The 21,777-nt window shown below is 60.6% G+C and overlaps 1 protein-coding gene across 1 annotated transcript in view; it reads left to right on the forward strand.

Moving 5' to 3' along the window:
- Positions 1-3,841: 3,841 nt before the first annotated feature.
- Positions 3,842-21,777, forward strand: part of WDR1 (WD repeat domain 1) — a 37,055-nt gene continuing 19,119 nt past the window's right edge. The window contains exons 1-5 of the mRNA XM_066280327.1: positions 3,842-4,073; positions 4,501-4,622; positions 10,901-10,991; positions 15,373-15,520; positions 16,570-16,750. Coding sequence (XP_066136424.1) covers positions 4,058-4,073; positions 4,501-4,622; positions 10,901-10,991; positions 15,373-15,520; positions 16,570-16,750 — 558 coding nt within the window. The 5' untranslated portion in view covers positions 3,842-4,057. The remainder of the gene's footprint in view (positions 4,074-4,500; positions 4,623-10,900; positions 10,992-15,372; positions 15,521-16,569; positions 16,751-21,777) is intronic.

A 21,777-nucleotide genomic window follows, 5' to 3' on the forward strand; every position in this document is an offset into this window, starting at 1 on the left:
AAGTTCAGAACGCCTGTCCGATCCCTCCTTTCTCTTGAGAGAAGTTCAGAACGCCTGTCCGATCCCTCCTTTTGAGAGAAGTTCAGAATGCCTGTCCGATCCCTCCTTTCTCTTCCTTTCCGAAGCTTCCGAGAGCGGGAGTCTCACGCGTCCCTGGAAGGCCCCCATTTCATGGAGAAGGAAACGGGTCTGAGACTAAGCACGCTCAGGATGAGGCAGATTCTCGTAGAGCCACGTCCCGGCCCTCACTTCACCACAAAGCACTCAGCAGACCTGCACTGGAGCCCATTTCCCTCCTGTGAGGGGAACCCTTGCGGAATCACACACACCTCAAGCCGATTCTAAGGGTTTCCTCTAAGTTACTGTGGGGAAACAGCTGTGCTGGGCTTGCTCGCTGGTTTACCGGCTGCAAGCACTTTGCCCCGTTAGTGTGTGAGCACGTGGCAGCTCCACGTGTGTGCTCTACGTCAGGCTCTGGGTTCTTTCCCTTGGCCATCCTCCCAGACCCCTCCCCTGCCACTGTGAGGTGCCGTCCTCCTAGACCCCTCCCCTGCCACTGTGAGGTGCCGTAGTCCCTGCTCCCTTGCCTTTCACTGTGAAAAGCAGATTTCTCTTTTTTTATTCACTCTTGTTGTTGTATATTTGCCCGCCTCTTTGTTAGCCCCCAATAAACGGGTACGGCCCGATGCTATCGAGCTCCGCAGTTTCTCTAGAGTCTGCCCGAATTCAAGAACCTGCCTGGCCTCGACCACCAGAATTACAGCTACCCAGTCCGAGTAACGGCAACCAGTTTGTCCAAAGCCAGCTTAGGCAGATTTAAGGAGTTGCCCCAATAGTACGTTTCTAAGATGCTCACGATTTGGAAGTCAATGCTCCTTCAGGAGGTGCCCATTCCCTCTAGGACGCGTATCAGCAGCTTTACTCCCTTCCCTGGGTGGGCCCTGTGCTCAGTGTTGGAAAAGCACCTGGTTCCTGTGATGTTTACCAGGTGGAAGGAGGCAGGCTGGTTAACCGACAGGCACTAAGGGTGAATGTGTAGAGAATACTACACCGTGGTACTCTGAGAATTCAGTTGAAGGGGCTGGCCTTATACATTCTCATCAACATGCCGGGGAGGCAGTGGTTATAGCAGTGAGGTGCTCATAAATGCCTGGGCTGACATGTAGCGACTCACTGGGGTAGAGACCTTGCAGGGTCCCCGCTGAAGAACAAGAGCATGCTCTGTTAGAGATTGTATTAATGAAGATACGCTTGGGGAGTAGGAAACCCCAAGGAAAAGTGCTGGGACCACAGCAGAGGCACTGCTGATGACTCTAGGTGTTGCTGAGCTCTGACAGCTGAGAGGCAACCACACCAAAATCACCCCGTGCCCTCTTTCAACCCCAGCAAGCGCCTGCCAGGTCGTGCGTGCCTGCAGGCACACTCATGATTCTTACCGCAATCGGCAACCCCAACCCCACCCTTAAACCCCCAGATTGACATATGACTCTCATGGAGCCTAGTATCCTACCAGAGGTTTAGCTACATTTTACCCAAGTTTGTTTTATAATCTCATTTTGAACAGTATTAAGTCCAACAAAGGACTTGGGCACCTGCATGAAGGTTACTATAGCTTGCGAGAGCTTGGGGCCTTGGTGTCTTCGTTTTATATCCAAGTCAGTCCCCTTCCATCACATTAATTGTCCTGGGGTGAAGTGAAGTTGTCACACCTGCTCTTAACTCCAGTCCCATTCAAGTCTGATAATTAAATCCTGGTTTCTCAGAATTATAGCCCAATGGTGCCTTGCAGTTCTGCTTTGAGAGTTACACCATTCTGTACAAAGACATGACGAGGGTCCTTCAGTTCACAAAACTACCGTCACCACCCATTGCTTCTTTAACATTTTTAAGTGGGTTTTAGAGAAGGCAAAGGAGGGGGGGAGGCAGAGAGACCTCGATTTGTTCCCCTTGTTTATGCATTCATTACTTCATTCTTGTATGTACCCTAACAAGGGATTGAACCTGCAACCTTGGCATACTGAGACAACGTTCTAACCCACTGAGCTACCCCGCTAGGGCACACATCCATTGCTTCTTGAAGACTGCATATGGGGTGCTGGGTCATCCATGTGAGCATCTGCCTCATACCAAGGATATACTCCAGACAAAATTAGGGAATTATTAGACATGTCTGCTAGGACTGGAAGATTGCAATTTAAAATAGATGGTGTTCATTAAGAAATTGACACTTGAGCAGTTAAGTACTTTTGTACAAGGAATTTCAGGTAGAGACCAGATGTCATAGAGGCTCTGAGGCAGGAGTAATTTGGTTATCTGGACAAGGTCAGCTTGTAAGTAAAGCAAGTAGGGAGGAAGGGTACAGCTGAGGGAGGGTACAGACTACATCCGTACTACCAGCGCACCCAGTCTCCCCTTTCAGGGACATTCGCCTTTTACTTTGAAACTTAGAATTACTCTTAAGTTTTAAACTGAGTAATACAGAGATTTGATTTTCAACCTAAAACGCCCAGGCTGCAATCTGAAGAGACCAAGGTGAAGGTGGCGGAAAACAGGAGCACAAGCCAAGAGATCAGATTAGACGAGACACACCTGTAAGGAATAACCCAGGTGAGCCTTCAGAACTTCCTTCTACACGCAGGTGTCCCCAAACTATGGCCTGCGGGCCGCATGCAGCCCCCTGAGGCCGTTTATCCGGCCCCCACCGCACTTCCGGAAGGGCCACCTCTTTCATTGGTGGTCAGTGAGAGGAGCACACTGTATGTGGCGGCCCTCCAACTGTCTGAGGGACAGTGAACTGGCCCTCTGTGTAAAAAGTTTGGGGACCCCTGATAGCCAAGACAGGAAATGATAAACCTGGATACGTTTTGAAAGAGAGAACCAACATTATTTCCCATTAGATAGAAAGTCAAGGACCACTCAAGAGGCTTTAAGCCCAAACTAGAATACATTGAAGTGCCCATAGGTACCTGACACATCGCCACATGTGCCCTTCCTAGCTTCCCCCAGGAAGCTAATCCCCCACCCTCCACCCCACCCGAGCCCTCGCGTTTCCCCCAGGACCCGCTGCCTCGGTTTTATAAGATGAAAGCCCCTTTTCCTTCCGCTTTCTCCAAGAGAAAATAAACCTTGGGTTTCTTAGAACCCCCACCCCGATTTTCTTTCTTTTTCCTTTTTTTAGAGAATGGGGGAGAGAGAGAGGAACATTGGGTCCGTTCCTGTGTGTGCACTGACCAGGGCGCGTCCTGGCAACCTCCGCTTCAGGCCAGTGCCCGGGCCCAGCAAGGCACACCCCTCAAGTTTCTGCTGCCAGCAGCTGCCCTCGAAGAAGGGCAACTCCCATTTAGCCATGTTTTTAAAATAAAGAAAAAAAGCACTACTGTTTTCGAAACCCCAGCGGGAGCCTCACGGCTTCTGCAAACACCAGGCGCGGCCAGGGCCCCAGGCTCACGGCTCTGGAACGCCCGCCACGCAAACAGCAGCACGAAAACGACTTCCCCAGCCACCCCCCCACCCCCCGCAACCAGGGCGCGCTGGCGCTCTCAGCGCCCCAAAGCTCCAGCCAAGGCCGGCCCCGGGGAGCCCACCGCGCCGCTCCACGCGCCTACTCAGATATCACCACCTACTCTCCCGGTGACGTTCTAATGCCGAACGCTGCCCTCGCGCACCATTTATAGGGGCCCGCTGGTGGCGCCACTTCCGGGGGCGGGGCCTCCTCGGGGAGGGAGGGACCCGTGAGGGGGGAGGGGCGCGGCCCGGTCCGCGCAGGCTCGCTGGGCCCACAGCGCCGAGCAGAGCGCTTGACTATATATGGTCAAAGCAGGGGGCGAGCCGCGCGCGGGGCCGCGCTTCCGGGTTCGGCGCGTCCGCAGCGGCAGCGCGTAGGGCAGGGCGCGAGCGGACCTTCGAACCCCGGCCTCGGACCGCCCCCTCCGCGCCCGGCACGCCCGGCGCCGCCTTTCGATCCCTTTCCCCGGCGCGGCCTCGGCCAGGTCTGATTTGCGGCGAGCGCGGCCCCCGAGGGTCCCGGCGAGTGCGGCGCGGTAACAAGTGGGCGAGGATGCCGTACGAGATCAGTAAGTGGCGCGGCCCGGTGCCCTGCGGGGTGGGCGCTCGTGCCGCCGGCCCCCGCGGCCATCGGCGGGGCGTGGACGATCGGCTCCGCGGGGTCCGGGGGGTCCGCGGGGGAGGGGTGCGGGCGCAGGCCGGTGCCCTCCGCCCTTTGCGGCGACCCCCGCCCGGGGACCCACAAAGTTGGAGCTGCGGGCCGGGCCCTGTGGAATCCCCGCTTCCCCGGAGGGACTGGCGGCGGGGATGGTTGACCAGGAAGTCGCACGGTCCCCTGCGCTCCTGCAAAGTGGCGGCCGCCCCTCCGGGTGGAGGCAACAGGTGACCGGCTGAGACCGGTCCTGAGCCCCTGCTCTCTCGTTCCTCGTCCGCAGCCGGGCCGGGGACCGAGGCGGCGCGCCCCCAACGTGCGCCGCTGCGTTTGTGTCTCCGCAGAGAAGGTGTTTGCCAGCCTCCCCCAGGTGGAGAGAGGAGTCTCCAAAATCATCGGCGGCGACCCCAAGGGCAATAATTTCCTTTACACCAATGGAAAGTGCGTCATTCTAAGAAACATCGATGTGAGTACCCTCTTCCCCCCACCAGGCCGGGTTCCGTCCCCCGCGCGGCGCAGCTCTTCTCGGTGACTTCTTCCTCATTCCTCCCGTGCATCCGCGACCCCGTGGGAGGGAGAGGACGCCATGCCCCCTCAGCCGTGGGACCACACCTCAGAAGCCCCGCGAGATTGTTTTAAGTTTGTCCAGGCCCAGTGTTCTTTCTTCATGGGAGAAACAGGCTCAGATGGGTTCAGCCCCTAAGTACAAGGGCTCTGGACTTGGGGGATCAGCTGCTGCTTGACCGGGGGATGATTGCTGACTTGGGCCTCTTTGAGCCCCAATGTCCTGATCTGTGAAATGGAGAGGGTGAGGTGAGGCTCACCCTGGCTCACCCACTTCCCCTGGCTGCCCTGCCCACTGAATGAGATGAGACGTCCCTCCTACCCAGCATGCTTGGCACATACCCAGTACTTGGTAAATGGCACTCACTTGAATCATCATTAACACCCAGGGTCTCCAAGGGTGGCCAAGCCCCGACTCAGACCCATACTCCTGCACTCCAGCCTCATCTTCCCCCTAAGGACCTGAGCCTCGGTACAAAATCAGGAACCAGTTAATTCCCATGAGTCACTGGTACAGGCTGGCATCCTGTCCCCAGGCTGAGAATACTTGCAGAGCCAATTCCTTGGGAAATCCTTGCAAATTCCTGCTGTTCCTCTGTGATTATGGAAATGACCCAGTCTAGTTGCCCTATTCCTCACTGCCAGGATTTCACACTGCAAGCTTCTCACTAACTCAGCTTGAGTGGGGGTTGGGGGATGGGAGGAAGCTAGAGGTGCCAGCAGGACCATTTGGGGTAGGGGGAAGTTTGTCCTAAGCTGGCCTTGGGCCTGTTACACAGTATGTGGTGGATGATTTTGCTCCCTGATGCTCCCTAGGGGTGGCAACTTAAATCCACGTCTGTTGTGAGTGAGTATGCTCCCTGGGCTGGGATTGTCGCTGGTCAGACACACTGGCCTCCAGGAACCTCACAACTGGCTAATGGAGAGGCTTCTGCAGGGTCGGAGGTGCTGCTGCTCTGCCCGTCTCTGCGGAAGCCAGCCATTGCTGTTTTTCTGCTGGGAAATGGAGTTTGGCAGTTTCTGCCCAGGGTGGCTGGGCACCTCAGGGGAGGGGGTGGGTGGGTGTGAATGTGCTTTGAAGGTGCTAACAGCTACTCTGCTAGTCACACGGATTCCTAGAAAGCTGATCTGGTCTTGCTCAGAGCTGAGGGAAGCATTGCCAAGGACTGACGTTGTCGTGATCCAGAGGTCTCCGTAGTGAAGGCCTGGGCTTCTGAGAAAAGTTGAGGTGGCCCTCAGGGGATACTCACTTGCAGTTTGGCAAATAAAATGGACAAAAGCATCTCAGGGATGCAGACAGTGGACCCCTTGGGTTTGCCCCAGACAGGGCAGGCCACGTCGCGGGCGCCATGTGCTCACTTACAGATGTGACCTCACGGGCAGCACCTCCTGTGTCAGGTACCACGAACAGTTCTGACACGGCAGCATCCCTGTCTCCCTCAGCTCCACCCTGGGCCCGTCGCTCCGAAGGGGCGCCAGGCTCAGTTATGTGAAGAGAGCTGGAGTTCGTTCCGATGGAGAGGCTGTTCACAGCTGCGGACGAGCACCCCCTTTGCAGGAGGCGTCCCCTGACTCGGGAAGCCCACGCTGAGCTCTCTCCGGAGGTCTTGACCGCTACCCCCGAGTTGCCGTTCTCCTTTGAGAATACTGGGAGCAGACCTTGCTTTCACTTCCCGTCTAGTTGTAAGTTTCTGCAGGCTAGGCCAGGACAGCGGGGGTGGGTGCTGCCCATACTCCTCTCAGCGCCACTGTGGCCTCCACGGGGTGGTTTTGGTGTATTTCTTACCCTGCTGGCTGAGGTGTGGAGAGATAACATCAAAGCCTTCTTTGAGGCAAAAAAGGACTGCAATCTCACACTTGAGGCCGTGGAGAGAGAGATGGTCATCTGGTTGGGTGTGGAAGTTGACTCTTCTAGGAATGGTTGGCTATGCTGACTCAAATCCCACCCAGTCCAAAGCCCTGGAAAATACTCTCCCCCACACACAGGGCCTTACTACAGATGACACGCGTGTAGTGGAAAGATCCCTTTTTACTCACCAAGTCTCAGTGGCGGTCTCTCCGGCTTTGCGTGGTGCAACCCTTAGGAAGACCTGGGTCCTGAGCTTTGGTTGTCTGGCCTGTGGCTTCTGCTCACAGGGCTTTGCTCTGTTTTCCAGAGCTTTATGCAGAAAAGGGCATTTCCTCTTCCGTAGACTGCTGTGAGTGTCATCATTCACCCTGGGCCTGCCCTGGTCCCCGGGAGCCCTGGCCGGTTCCAGTCCAGCACACAACCCTGAGCACAGCCTCTGGCATCTGAGCTGGTCTTTGATGGGCACATTTGTGCCCAGCAGTGTTCGAGCACTTAGCATATTGTCTCATTCAGTTTAGTTTCCATGTGTGTAAGGATAGTGTTGTAGGGTTAGTGTGATACTTGACTGAGCTAACTCACAGACATCTCTAGAAGCTTGCCTAGGCTGTGACGGTGTATGGTCTGCCTTCGTCTTCACAACCTCCCTGTGGGGTAACACTGCTTTCTTCTTAGAGACAGGGAAGCCCAGGAGGTGCGGGGATTTGAACTGGATCTGCCTCCCACAGCCTTCTGTCGTGACTCCTCAGGGTCCTGGGCAAGCAGACGGGGAGGCCTGGAAGGGGCGTGGCAGCGAATTGTGCCTGTTAGGCTACTGGCATGGCCAGGGTCACGCAGGGAGCCCTCTAGGCCCTGTTCTAAGGCTTGGTTTCTTTATTGGGAGGCAGGAAGGAAAAGGCTTTCAGGGTTGGGAGAGATTACTGCTTACAGCATCAGGGAAGGCTTCATGGAGGAAGTGGCTTTGCCTGGGTGTCACTGGGGATTGGATAGGTGGGAAGGCATTCCGGAGCAAGGCAGATCAAGGGAAGGATGTCGCATTGACGGGTTTGATGGAGGAAATGAGAGGGAGGTGGGAAGTGGGCTTAGGCCCATAGGTTAGAGCTGTGTTGCTGGGCGGTAGGGGGTGGGAAGGCTGAGCAGGGCAGTGCCTGCCAGGTCCCCTGGGCCTGCCCAGACGAGGTGTGGGGGGTCTTTGAAGGAATGGGCTGGACTGGATTCTGTGCGTTCTCGCTCTCCTTTGAGGCAGTGCGGTCGGAGGGGCCTGGAAGCACAGGTTTGTGTGCTTTGGAGGTGGGTACTTGGCAGTCATTTGAATTTGGCCTTAGTCACCCCAGACACAGGACCCTGCAGACAGGTCCAGCTGCCAGCGACTGCTTTCCGGGAGCTGGAGTATTTAGAAATCCGGGGTTCTGGAAACAGCCCTCCTGGATCGTCACTCACCCTGCCTGGCCCGAGTCCGGAGGACGCCCCGGGCTGTCCCTGGTGGCCCCAGGGGACCATCAGCTGCAGAAGTGTGGGGGCCCCTGGCGAGCTGTGTCTTCTGTGTCTTGCCACCAGTCCAGGCTCTCAGGGAGGTGGCGAGTGTCAGGCAGACCCGGAGCTGGGCCCTGAGTTCAGCAGTGGACACCTTGTGGGATGGGTTATGGGGCCAGAGCAGCTCCTGTTCTGGCCCGAGGTGGGCCCTGGGTGTGAGGGGCCTTGGGGGGTCTGGGAAGAGTAGAGGCTGTGTACAGGCCCCGCAGCTCTTGAAGGAAGGAGGTGATCAGAGCTGGGACCTAGAGACGATGGTGGAGTGACGAAAGGTGGAGACGAGTTTAGGAGATACCGCCACGGAACTAGGTGGAGCCTGAGGAGGAGGTGGGTTTGGAAGCTGTTAGAAAGCTGGGCTGGGCTGGGGCAGTCTGTTTTGGGGAGTGAGGGGCAGGCAAGGCGGTGGGGAGTTGTAGGGGCTCTGCAGCCTCTGCCCCAGTCCACAGGGCACCCACAGGGCCTCAGGTGCCAGGGCTTCTGCCTGAATCTCTTGTCCTCTGACTGCGAGAGCTAGTGTTGCCTGCATCGTCAAGGGAAGGAAGTCCCAGAGGAGGGGCATCCAGCCCCCACACCCCTCAGGTGGACTTCTGGAGGCCTGCGGACTGGGGGAGGGGGAGCCCCTGCCCCAGCAGGTCTCCTGCGGACTGGGGGAGGGGAGCCCCTGCCCCAGCAGGGAAGGAAGTCCCAGAGGAGGGGCGTCCAGCCCCCACACCCCTCAGGTGGACTTCTGGAGGCCTGCTCTGAAGGTCTCCTGCGGACTGGGGGAGGGGAGCCCCTGCCCCAGCAGGAGTGCCCGGGCCCATTGGTGCTCCCAGCTTTGGCTTCTCTCCCTCCCTGACACATTTCTCTGGTTCAGAGCCCCTTCCCCAAATCAACTGCTCACCCCAAATCCTGCTTTCATTTCCCGAGACGGAGGAGGGGGGAGAGATGCTGCCCCTGGGAGGGTCGGGAGTGGGCACTGGGTCCAACCCCTGGTGTCATCTGGACCCCTCTGGTAGGGAATCAGCCTCATCTGTGGTGGGACACTCTGGGGCAGGGGACATGTCATTTCTGCCTTTGGGGGGCTTCTAGTTTCAAACCATTATGGATAAAGCATCTCTAACCCCTCGTGCATGTGACTTTTTGGGGACTTGTGCATTTATTGCTCTTGGGTAAATGCCTGGAAGTGGATTGCTAGTTTTCTGTATGGTAAGTGTATGTTTAACTATAAATAACCAGCCCAGCTATTTTCTGGCTGTTCTGCATTCCCACCAGCAGTACGTGGACATTCCAGTGTCCCACCCCCCACCCCCCTTCCCCCTCCTGCTTGCTACCATTTGGTTCTAGTGGGAACACAGTGTCTCACTGTAGTTTTGACTTGCGTTTCTCAAAGGTCTAGTGATGCTGACTCAGCTCCTCGTCCTTTGCTTAGTGTCCATTCAACATTTTTTTTGTATACCTGATATTTTCCTAATTTCATTAGCAGATGTTCATTCTGAGATGAATTAATTTATGAGCCACATATATTAAGTGCCTGCTACGTCAGTAATAAGTGTTAAGTCTTAGGGGTGAAGGAGAAGGGCTATGAAACCTTTTTGCCTTCAGAAGTCATTTCCTGAGCACCTGTCCCTTGCTGTCTCCTGTGATGGCTGAGGTGGTAAGTGCACGGGGACAGGTGACAGAAGTTGGAGGTGACGGTCTGCAGTAGGTATCACAGATCCCTCCAGGAGTGTGGAATGCTGTGGAGCACAGAGAGAGGACGAGCCATCACAGGAGGCTTCATGGAGGAGGTGGCCCTTCCGTTAGGGCCAATGCCTAGGTAGTGTCAGCAGCCAGGGAGAGGTGTTGCTGGCCAAGGGGCCGCACATACAGAGATTTGGGCTGCCAGGGTTGGCAGTGGGTGGCTGGTGGTTGACAGGGCTAGAATTTAGGGTGCACTTCTCTGGTCTCTGGGAGAGCGGAGTGGGGATCCTGTGTCCGCGAGGCTGAGCAGAGGACAGGCCTCTGATGTGGCAGGGAGGTGAAGCAGGGACTCCCAGGTGGCTGGAACAGGTGGGGACGGTTGGGGGGTCAGGTTAGTTGTACCTGCGGCAGCTGCTTCGGGAAAGCTGGACGGCCTCATCAGCGGGGAGCCGCCTTCTATCGAAGCGCTCACTCCACTGGACGCTGACGGCCAGTGTCAGCGGCTCGCGGCCGAGTCTTGATTCCTCCTGAAAGCAAGCTCGGCTGCGGGGCAATTTGAGAGCATTTTGGCGTGTTCCAGGTCTGCCGAGGCCTCCTGTTTCTGTGTGTATGTGGGGGGGGGGGGGGCAGAATCTGCCTCCAGGAAGTCGTGTTGAAGCCTTCTGTTGCCCATAAAGCTGCTCCGAGCCCCGGATGCTGGCCCTGGCCTGCGGTCAGTGCTGCGAAAGGGCGGGAGTCCACGCTTCCCACCGAGGGTTGTGATGAGGAGAGGCTCCCAGCCATACGCCCCACTCTGTTCTCGTGCCTCCAGCCAGCGGTGTGGCCGCGGGGACAGCGCTGGCACGGGGCACAGCCGGGCAGTGTGACCTTTCTCTTCCATGTGTGCGTTCCACAGATAGGTACAGGAAGTTACCTCGACTTCTGTAACTAGCCGAAAGAGGAAGGGTTAAAATGACCTAGAATTCTATCACCCAGGGACAGGCAGGCTGTAGGCATGTAGACAGGTAGGTATACTTATGGGATTTTCTTTATAAAGCTTTTGACTTAAGGTTTGTGTGTCATTTCCCCCCAAATCCATTAATTGGGAGAGCGGGAAGTAGACCGCTCTGCGTGCCTTGTGCTCACTGGGTCTCCTCCCGCAGAACCCCGCGCTGGCTGACATCTACACGGAGCATGCCCATCAGGTGGTGGCCGCCAAGTACGCGCCCAGCGGCTTCTACATCGCCTCCGGAGGTAACTGCGCATGTGCGGCTCTGGACGCGTGGGTGTGGTCGAGGGGGACCTGTGGCGAGGCCGGGCTTCTGTCCCGGGGGAGTGGGGGTGGCAGGTGGAACCAGCGTGATGACTGCTGTTGGTGCTGACAGGAAAAGCGTCAGCCGCTGGGTTGAAAAGCCCCATTCTATTGCTGTTTAGTTTGCAGCCTGGCCGCTGGTTCCAACCTCCAAGGTCAGCAGACGTGCTCCTGCGAGGCTGGCCAGAGGCCTTTGCGGCGGGTGTGTCGTGATACCGGAGCCGTGTGTGTGTTTCTGAATTACGGCTTTGTCTTGTGTCACCTCCTCTGCTGCTCCCTGCCTGGTGCCCACACAGTGCCGGCCTCCGCCTTGGCCTGTGCTCATCTCGTCCTTGGTCCGGGCCCTTGCTCCCCGGCTGGGCTCCAAGGCCTTTCCCCCCAGGATGCCGCTCTTGTCTTTACTGTTTGCAGAAGAGAAAGGGAAGCAGGGGAGTTACAGTTACAGTGACTTCCCCCGACCCTGTGTTGCATTCGTTCCTGCACATGATGGGTGTCGCTCGTGGGTCTCGCCTGTGCCCAGCCGGTCTCTGGCCCAGGGGAGGGACAGGTGAAGGAGCTGATGTGGGCCTCCTCTGGCCCCTGGAGAGCAACAGGCGGAGCCCCACTGCTGAAGGAACTACCCAGCCAGGAGGGAAGCGCACGATTCTTCCACCCTCGTGGCTGTTTGTTTTTTTCGTGTGTGGTTTTTTTTTTGTTTTTTTTTTCTGAAGCTGGAAATGAGGAGAGACAGTCAGACTCCCGCCTGTGCCCAACCAGGATCCACCCGGCACGCCCACCTGGAGCGATGCTCTGCCCCGCCGGGGCGTCGCTCTGCCGCGACCAGAGCCACTCTAGCGCCTGGGGCAGAGGCCAAGGAGCCATCCCCAGTTCCCGGGCCATCTTTGCTCCAGTGGAGCCTTGGCTGCGGGAGGGGAAGAGAGAGACAGAGAGGAAGGAGGGGGGGGGGTGGTGGAGAAATAAATGGGCGCTTCTCCTATGTGCCCTGGCCGGGAATCAAACCCGGGTCCCCCGCACGCCAGGCCGATGCTCTACCGCTGAGCCAACCGGTCAGGGCCCTCGTGGCTGTTTTGTCTGCTTCCCTCACTCGTGCATGGCAGGCTGTGCGTGGCCCCGCCCCTGAAGGGCTCGCCCTCCTCTTGGTGAAGGAGTCACACCTTTCTTGAGTAACTGCACTCTCCTGTGCCTTCGCCTTCTCTGTAAACGGGGCTAATGGTACCTACCTGTCTGCTTTGGAAAGGGTCCCGTGTGGCAATGCATGTAAAATCCCTAGGACAGCTCCTGCGTGGGTGGTCTGTCACCACACCAGGACCGCCCAGGGCAGCCAGCGTGCCGGCTGAGCGTGGTGCTGGCCACAGGCTGTGTGTGCAGGGCGGCCAGGAGTCTGGTACGTAGTGGGCGCTTAGTGATTTCTGCCCTCTGGCCTTCTCCAACTGTGTCTGTGAAACTTGCTCTGATTTATCGCCTGTGATTTATGTTAGCCCTGTGAATAATTTTTATTCTGGCCTAGCTTCCCAGCAAAGTGCCTGTTCACTAAAACCCCGAGGTTGGGCCCTGTGCCTTTTGAAAGTATGTCTTCTCAGCAGAGAAATGTGGTTGGGACACCCTGCTGCCTGGTTGGCACAGCTTCCCTGCCCTCTGCTGCGTCCGTGCCGAGCCTGGGCCTACCCTGTCCCGTGTCCCGAGGCCGGGAATTAAACCAGACAGGACTCCGTAGCCTGGAGATGCTGATGCAGAGGCTGTGGGAAGGCTGGTGCAGGGGCTGTTCCGGAAGACAGTCCACACAAGTAAAGCATCACCGTGAAGTTTGCTTAACACCCCGAGAGGCTGCAGAAACCGGGAGTTTGGGGCCTCATGCAGGTCCGGGTGTTCTGGGTGGAGATCACATTTACGTTTGCTGCACACTGGTCCTTTGCCCAAATCGAAGACGGCGAGACAGTCACTGCAGAGGTGCGTGCCCTGGGCTGAACCAGATGTGGCCTGGCTCGCCGTGAGGATGAGGCTGAGAGCACTGTGCTCTGGCTGAGGGAGCTGTCTGGGACCCGCTGTGCCCGCGCAGGGGGGCCTCGGCAAGCCTGCCACTCACTGCCAGAGGGGTGCTGGCCTTCTGATGGATCTTCAGGTCCCTGTACGTGTGTGGCCGGTCCATGTTTGCAGGACATTCCAGCCCTCTGGAAGGCTGGTTGTGAGGAAGCCCGTGCCTCATGGTGAGCAAGGTGGCCAGTCCCACCCTCAGAGTCCTTAAGGCTTCAACGTGGCACATCTCCGGGGAAGTCCAGTTCCTCTGCAGTGGTGGCTTCCTCGGGTCATTGTGCTGCTCGTGGGCTGTGCCCCGTGCTCAGTGCCCTGGACGCCGGACAGTGACTCCCAGTGACCCTCGGAAAACAGCGTACCCCGCTGCGCAGGGCAGGCTCTCCAGAGTGGGCCCTGAGCCCAGGGGATGAGTGTTCCTCAGGTGAGGAGTGTGGGCAGAGGGACCAGCTGCGGAGCCACCGTGAGCAGAGGCCTGCCCCTCCAGCCCCTGTCCCCTTGCACTGGGGTGCAGCCAGCACACGAGTGGAAGTGTGCTTATTGTCTGTCCTTGAGGCCCCAGGTGGCGTGTCCGCTGTGCCCCCAGCAATCAGCACGCACGGTGCCCGTGTCTCTGCCGGTGTCTGCTGGCTGCATCTGGGCTGCCCTCAGGCGGGGCCTGTGCACCTGGTCTCCAGCCCCGTTGTGTTTCTCTGGCCCCAGCTGCTTCTGGAAAGAACTGGCTGAGCAAGCCGGCCTGACAGGGAAGGCCGCTGGCCTGGTGGGAGGGGGTACGCGGCCACGGTGCCCGGGAGGAGCTGAGCAGGCGGGAGCACAGGCCGCTGTGCTGAGCCCAGGGGGCGGGAAGCCAGGCTCACCCGTGTCAGGTGGGACACTGGGGCCTCGTGCTGTGGTCACATTCTCCGCGGCTCCACGCGCCCCGGACGGCCTGACCGCCAGCCCCTGCACCTGCTGCCCTTTCCCTGCCGGCCAGTTTGTTCAGCGAAGGTCTTAGCGAGGTCCAGGTTGTCTTTGGATCCCCCTTGGGGATGTGCCAGGCTGTCTCTCTAGACTCTGCCCGGGGAAGACCGGGCCCGGGAGCCCCTCGGTTAGTGCTGCTCTTGTGGAAGGTAGTGTCTGTCCGAGCGAGCCGGTGCAGGGCGTTCACTCCAGGGCGGGGCCTCCTGCAGAGCCGCCCGGACTCTGCCCGGCAGGGAAGGAGAGCTGCGGTGAGTGTACTGAGGGATGGTCTGCCAAGACGCGAGTGACTCCTTGACCTTCGCAGCGGCCCTCAGGCAGCACTCTTCCCCCCTGGGGGCGCAATGGAGGGCGTCTCGGGCTCGCAGAGCCACACCGGGCCAGCCGCATCAGGAGCCTCTGGGCCTGGGCACCAGCTCTCTCCTGCGGCCCCACCTGAGCAGGACAGAGCCGTCTCGGGGAGCCCTGTAGAGGTGTTAGGTGGCGCAGTGGGCCCAGGGGCCTGGAAACAGCGCCATCTTACCCGCTGGGGGGAGGCTTCCCCAGACCTGCTTCCGGCTGAGGATTTAAGTCTCACTGTTAGTGTTAGTTTCGCCTTCATTTCTACTGATTCGGGAATCCCTGCTTCTGTGGGAGGGGTGGGGGGTGGGTGCTTGGAACTGGGTGATAGGCTGGGGGCAGGGAAGGAAGGGCTGTTACGTTGTCACTGGCCCGTGGCAGCTGCCTCGAGGCCCGGCACCCGGCTTTGCCGGTGCCTGACTCCTTCCAGCGCCCACCCTGTGTGTCTCACAAAGGGCTTACACCTCCGGTGTGAGTTGCGAGATTGTGCTGAGCTGTCATAAGGGGCTGCCGACCCCCGTGGGCCACGATGCAGATCCCACAGGCCCCGGCTGCACAGCTGCACGCCTGCTTTCTGTTAGTAATGCAAAGCTGCATGGGAGAGACAGGTGTCGCTAGTGTACGCAGGGTGTACACGTGCAGAAGAACTTCAGCAGCTCTAAGCTCGTGTGCTGTTTAGATCCCCTGCGAAGAAAGGAGGGTGGTCATAGATGAGGCTGTGTCTTGATGCCTTGGGTTGTGTCCTGGGGCTCTGCTGCCCCCGCAGCCCAGTCATCCCGTGACGACAGGTGAGGACTCCGACCCGGCAGCGGAGGCCCCTGTGAAGGCCGCAGGCTGGTCAGCGAGTGGCTGGGTGTGGCTTACCTACACCATGTCCCTCCGCCCAGCTGGCCGGCAGGAGGCCTGTGCGCCCGGGCAGCGCCGTGCGGGCATGCCCTGTGCCCACGTGGCCCTGGACCCGTGGTGACTGTGGCTCTCGCCACCCCGTTCTGTCTGCAGATGTATCTGGGAAGCTGCGGATCTGGGACACCACGCAGAAGGAGCACCTGCTGAAGTACGAGTACCAGCCCTTCGCCGGGAAGATCAAGGACATTGCTTGGACGGAAGACAGTAAGAGGATCGCAGTGGTCGGGGAAGGAAGGGAGAAGTGAGTGAGTCTCTGGCCTCGGTCCCTCCTTCCCCGTGTCCCCTGCTCTGCTTCTTCCTGGTGTCCCTTGTGGGAGGTGTGCAGTGACATCAGGGTGCCAGACGAGAGGGACTAGTGTGTTTCAAGTCCCCGTAGGTGCCAGGCCGGGGGGCCTCCACACAGGTGTGGCGGCGCGAGCCGTGGCTCCTGCAGGGTGGGGTTCAGTGACGTTTACATGGGGTGTGCCCCCGGGACTAGTCTTGGACCCAGGAGCCTTCTCTAAGCCCTGGAGCTCCTGCGTCGTGCCCACATTCTGGGCAGCGGGGAGCAGGAAAGGGAGAAAGTGAGAGAGACAGCTCTTAAAGAGCAGTACCAGGGTCCCTTCCAGCAGCTGCCACAGGGCCACACTTCGCTGCAGGGGACGAGGGACATTTTTCCCTGCTGAGCATGTCACCTCAGGTCCCCGCACTGAGGAAAATGGGATGAGTGGATCCTGAGTAGGTGACCCTCAGTGGCTGTGGCACTCTCGGTCCAGTGACCAGTGGGGTCAGAACCACTCCCAGGTTAGGTTCCAAGTGCAGTCGGGGCTCCCGCTAGGGTACCCCAACTGCCCTCAAGGACTTGAACTTGGCAGGCACATGTCTTTATCTCCCTTACTGGGAGGCTCTTCTCAAATCATTCTTGTCAGTCTTGACAAATCCTTTTTCACTTGACTGCGAATAGTGACCAAAACAACACATTTTCACTGAACGCTTCGGAGAGCAGGGCCGCACCCCGTCGCCCACGGGGTGGGAAGTGGTGTACTTCCTGGGCCCTCGCAGGAAGGAAACTGATGACACCACAGAGCTGCTCCTCGGTGGGCGGGGCTTTCTAAGCGCCTTCCGTGGACGCGGACCTCCAGTCCCTTCCGAAGGCACGTGTTCTCGATGCTTCCGTCAGTCCTGCGTAGAGCCGAAGTCTGTGCCTTTGGCGTGTGGCCCGCAGCTTGGCGGCACCGCCGCTCAGCCACCGTGTCTCGTCAGCCTGCTCAGCACTGACCCCCTCTCCTGTTGCTCTTCTTGTTGGGAAAGGTTTGGAGCCGTCTTCCTGTGGGACAGTGGCTCTTCTGTGGGCGAGATCACCGGACACAACAAAGTCATCAACAGCGTGGACATCAAGCAGAGCAGGCCGTACCGGCTGGTGACAGGCAGTGACGATAACTGCGCTGCGTTCTTTGAGGGACCACCGTTCAAGTTCAAGTTCACAATTGGCGTAAGTGGACTTCTCTGCATCGCAGTTGTAGGTGAATCTTGTGGTTTGCGTGTGAAGCCAGAGGGGTCTAAACCTGTTAGAGGCTAAAGGCCAAGAGGTCACGGGCAGACACCTGTGGTGTGCAGACGGAGAGGAGGGGTTGTGACACACGGTGGTGGAAGCACACCAGTCCCCAGTCCTCGTGATCCTGCACTTAGGCCGGCGTGAATGTTTCGGTTCCAGCAGGAGGGCCCTGCGTGGGCCGGGGCTCTGCTCTGGGACTCAGTGTCTGTCCTGTGTGCAGGCAGGGGGCCCTGTGAGCTCATGACGGGGCTCTGCTCCGGGACTCTGTCTGTTCCTGCGTGCGGGCAGGGGGCACTGGGAGCTTGTGACGGGGCTCTGCTCTGGGACTCTGTCTGTTCCTGCGTGCGGGCAGGGGGCACTGGGAGCTCGTGACGGGGCTCTGCTCTGGGACTCTGTCTGTTCCTGCGTGCGGGCAGGGGGCACTGGGAGCCTGTGACGGGGCTCTGCTCCGGGACTCTGTCTGTTCCTGCGTGCGGGCCGGGGGCACTGGGAGCCTGTGACAGGGCTCTGCTCTGGGACTCTGTCTGTTCCTGCGTGCGGGCAGGGGCACTGGGAGCTTGTGATGGGGCTCTGCTCCGGGACTCTGTTCCTGCGTGCGGGCAGGGGGCACTGGGAGCCTGTGACGGGGCTCTGCTCTGGGACTCTGTCTGTTCCTGCGTGCGGGCAGGGGGCACTGGGAGCCTGTGATGGGGCTCTGCTCCGGGACTCTGTTCCTGCGTGCGGGCAGGGGCACTGGGAGCTTGTGATGGGGCTCTGCTCCGGGACTCTGTCTGTTCCTGCGTGCGGGCAGGGGGCACTGGGAGCCTGTGACGGGGCTCTGCTCCGGGACTCTGTTCCTGCGTGTGGGCAGGGGGCACTGGGAGCCTGTGACGGGGCTCTGCTCCGGGACTCTGTTCCTGCGTGCGGGCAGGGGGCACTGGGAGCCTGTGACGGGGCTCTGCTCCGGGACTCTGTTCCTGCGTGTGGGCAGGGGGCACTGGGAGCCTGTGACGGGGCTCTGCTCCGGGACTCTGTCTGTTCCTGCGTGCGGGCAGGGGGCACTGGGAGCCTGTGACGGGGCTCTGCTCCGGGACTCTGTCTGTTCCTGCGTGCGGGCAGGGGGCACTGGGAGCCTGTGACGGGGCTCTGCTCTGGGACTCTGTCTGTTCCTGCGTGCGGGCAGGGGGCACTGGGAGCCTGTGACGGGGCTCTGCTCCGGGACTCTGTCTGTTCCTGCGTGCGGGCAGGGGGCACTGGGAGCCTGTGACGGGGCTCTGCTCCGGGACTCTGTTCCTGCGTGTGGGCAGGGGGCACTGGGAGCCTGTGACGGGGCTCTGCTCCGGGACTCTGTTCCTGCGTGTGGGCAGGGGCACTGGGAGCCTGTGACGGGGCTCTGCTCCGGGACTCTGTCTGTTCCTGCGTGCGGGCAGGGGGCACTGGGAGCCTGTGATGGGGCTCTGCTCCGGGACTCTGTCTGTTCCTGCGTGCGGGCAGGGGGCACTGGGAGCCTGTGACGGGGCTCTGCTCCGGGACTCTGTCTGTTCCTGCGTGCGGGCAGGGGGCACTGGGAGCCTGTGACGGGGCTCTGCTCCGGGACTCTGTCTGTTCCTGCGTGCGGGCCGGGGGCACTGGGAGCCTGTGACGGGGCTCTGCTCCGGGACTCTGTCTGTTCCTGCGTGCGGGCAGGGGCACTGGGAGCCTGTGACGGGGCTCTGCTCTGGGACTCTGTCTGTTCCTGCGTGCGGGCAGGGGGCACTGGGAGCCTGTGACGGGGCTCTGCTCCGGGACTCTGTTCCTGCGTGCGGGCAGGGGGCACTGGGAGCCTGTGACGGGGCTCTGCTCCGGGACTCTGTTCCTGCGTGCGGGCAGGGGGCACTGGGAGCCTGTGACGGGGCTCTGCTCCGGGTCTCTGTTCCTGCGTGCGGGGAGGGGGGACTGGGAGCCTGTGTCGGGGCTCTGCTCCGGGACTCTGTTCCTGCGTGCGGGCAGGGGGCACTGGGAGCCTGTGACGGGGCTCTGCTCCGGGACTCTGTTCCTGCGTGCGGGCAGGGGGCACTGGGAGCCTGTGACGGGGCTCTGCTCCGGGACTCTGTCTGTTCCTGCGTGCGGGCCGGGGGCACTGGGAGCCTGTGACGGGGCTCTGCTCCGGGACTCTGTCTGTTCCTGCATGCGGGCAGGGGGCACTGGGAGCCTGTGACGGGGCTCTGCTCCGGGACTCTGTCTGTTCCTGCATGCGGGCAGGGGGCACTGGGAGCCTGTGACGGGGCTCTGCTCCGGGACTCTGTCTGTTCCTGCATGCGGGCCGGGGGCACTGGGAGCCTGTGACGGGGCTCTGCTCCGGGACTCTGTCTGTTCCTGCGTGCGGGCCGGGGGCACTGGGAGCCTGTGACGGGGCTCTGCTCCGGGACTCTGTCTGTTCCTGCGTGCGGGCAGGGGGCACTGGGAGCCTGTGACGGGGCTCTGCTCCGGGACTCTGTCTGTTCCTGCGTGCGGGCAGGGGGCACTGGGAGCTTGTGACGGGGCTCTGCTCCGGGACTCTGTCTGTTCCTGCGTGCGGGCAGGGGGCACTGGGAGCCTGTGACGGGGCTCTGCTCCGGGACTCTGTCTGTTCCTGCGTGCGGGCAGGGGGCACTGGGAGCCTGTGACGGGGCTCTGCTCCGGGACTCTGTCTGTTCCTGCGTGCGGGCAGGGGCACTGGGAGCCTGTGACGGGGCTCTGCTCCGGGACTCTGTTCCTGCGTGCGGGCAGGGGGCACTGGGAGCCTGTGACGGGGCTCTGCTCCGGGACTCTGTTCCTGCGTGCGGGCAGGGGCACTGGGAGCCTGTGACGGGGCTCTGCTCCGGGACTCTGTTCCTGCGTGCGGGCAGGGGCACTGGGAGCCTGTGACGGGGCTCTGCTCCGGGACTCTGTTCCTGCGTGCGGGCCGGGGGCACTGGGAGCCTGTGATGGGGCTCTGCTCCGGGACTCTGTTCCTGCGTGCGGGCAGGGGGCACTGGGAGCTTGTGACGGGGCTCTGCTCCGGGACTCTGTTCCTGCGTGCGGGCAGGGGCACTGGGAGCTCGTGATGGGGCTCTGCTCTGGGACTCTGTCTGTTCCTGCGTGCGGGCAGGGGGCACTGGGAGCCTGTGACGGGGCTCTGCTCTGGGACTCTGTCTGTTCCTGCGTGCGGGCCGGGGGCACTGGGAGCCTGTGACGGGGCTCTGCTCCGGGACTCTGTCTGTTCCTGCGTGCGGGCAGGGGGCACTGGGAGCCTGTGACGGGGCTCTGCTCTGGGACTCTGTCTGTTCCTGCGTGCGGGCAGGGGGCACTGGGAGCCTGTGACGGGGCTCTGCTCCGGGACTCTGTCTGTTCCTGCGTGCGGGCAGGGGGCACTGGGAGCTCGTGACGGGGCTCTGCTCCGGGACTCTGTTCCTGCGTGCGGGCAGGGGCACTGGGAGCCTGTGACGGGGCTCTGCTCCGGGACTCTGTCTGTTCCTGCGTGCGGGCAGGGGGCACTGGGAGCCTGTGACGGGGCTCTGCTCCGGGACTCTGTCTGTTCCTGCGTGCGGGCAGGGGGCACTGGGAGCTTGTGCCAGGAGAGCACCGGCCTGAGGGGCCGTGTTAGCAAGGGGGAGCCCGGGGCTGGCATCAGCTGCTCTCTGGTCGTGCCACCTGGACACTTGCTGAACCACCAAAGTGCCAGAGGAGGTCAGCTTCTAGGGACATTTGGGTCTGTCTCCATTCCTTTCTAGGGGCAGATGATGGGGGCAGGGACACTGTAAAGTGACAGACGATGAGGTGGAGACACTTTCCCTGGAGATGGGTGCTCTGTATGCCCTGGTGAGGTGTCCCGGGCTCTGCGTGTGAATGGCTCTGTGGTCTCAGCCTCAGCTCCACACGCTCCTCCCTGGCCAAGGGCCTGCCCCTTGCTAGGCCTCACGTTTCCCGTCTGCACGGTGGTTGGTGGGGGGTTGGCATCAGCTGTAACCGTGAGTTTGAAGGGTGGTGACGATAACTGCGCTGCGTTCTTTGAGGGACCACCGTTCAAGTTCAAGTAGGTGCAGAGCAGGTCCGAGTCCTGCCTAGGCACGCCAAGGGCTCAATGGGATGATGTCCTTAAAGAGGCTCCCTGAGGGCTCCCATTGACTTGGATGACAAGGCGGTGGTGACTCATACAGTTGGGCTGGTGTAGCTGGAGGGGAAGTGGCGTGGCCTCAGTGAGTCACCAGGGGCAGTTTCCAGTGGGTCACCGGGGGCCGGCATGCACAGGGGGCAGAGATTCCAGTGGGTCATCGGGGGCCAGCATGCACGGGGGGCAGTTTCCAGTGGGTCATCGGGGGCCGGCATGCACGGGGGCAGAGATTCCAGTGGGTCATCGGGGGCCGGCATGCACGGGGGCAGAGATTCCAGTGGGTCATCGGGGGCCGGCATGCACGGGGGCAGAGATTCCAGTGGGTCATCAGGGGCCGGCATGCACGGGGGCAGAGATTCCAGTGGGTCATCGGGGGCCGGCATGCACGGGGGCAGAGATTCCAGTGGGTCACCGGGGACAGTTTCCAGTGGGTCACTGGGGGCAGGCATGCCTGGGGGGCAGAGATTCCAGTGGGTCACCGGGGGCCGGCATGCACGGGGGGCAGTTTCCAGTGGGTCACCGGGGGCCGGCATGCCTGGGGGGCAGAGATTCCAGTGGGTCACCGGGGGCCGGCATGCACGGGGGCAGAGATTCCAGTGGGTCATCGGGGGCCGGCATGCACAGGGGGCAGAGATTCCAGTGGGTCATCGGGGGCCGGCATGCACGGGGGGCAGAGATTCCAGTGGGTCATCGGGGGCCGGCATGCACAGGGGCAGAGATTCCAGTGGGTCATCGGGGGCCGGCATGCACGGGGGGCAGAGATTCCAGTGGGTCATCGGGGGCCGGCATGCACGGGGGGCAGAGATTCCAGTAGGTCACTAGGGGCAGGCATGAATGGGGGCGGGATTTCCAGTGGGGCACCAGAGACTGGCGT

This window comes from Saccopteryx bilineata, chromosome 5 (assembly GCF_036850765.1).
Source record: "Saccopteryx bilineata isolate mSacBil1 chromosome 5, mSacBil1_pri_phased_curated, whole genome shotgun sequence".
Classification (NCBI taxonomy): Eukaryota; Metazoa; Chordata; class Mammalia; order Chiroptera; family Emballonuridae; genus Saccopteryx; species Saccopteryx bilineata.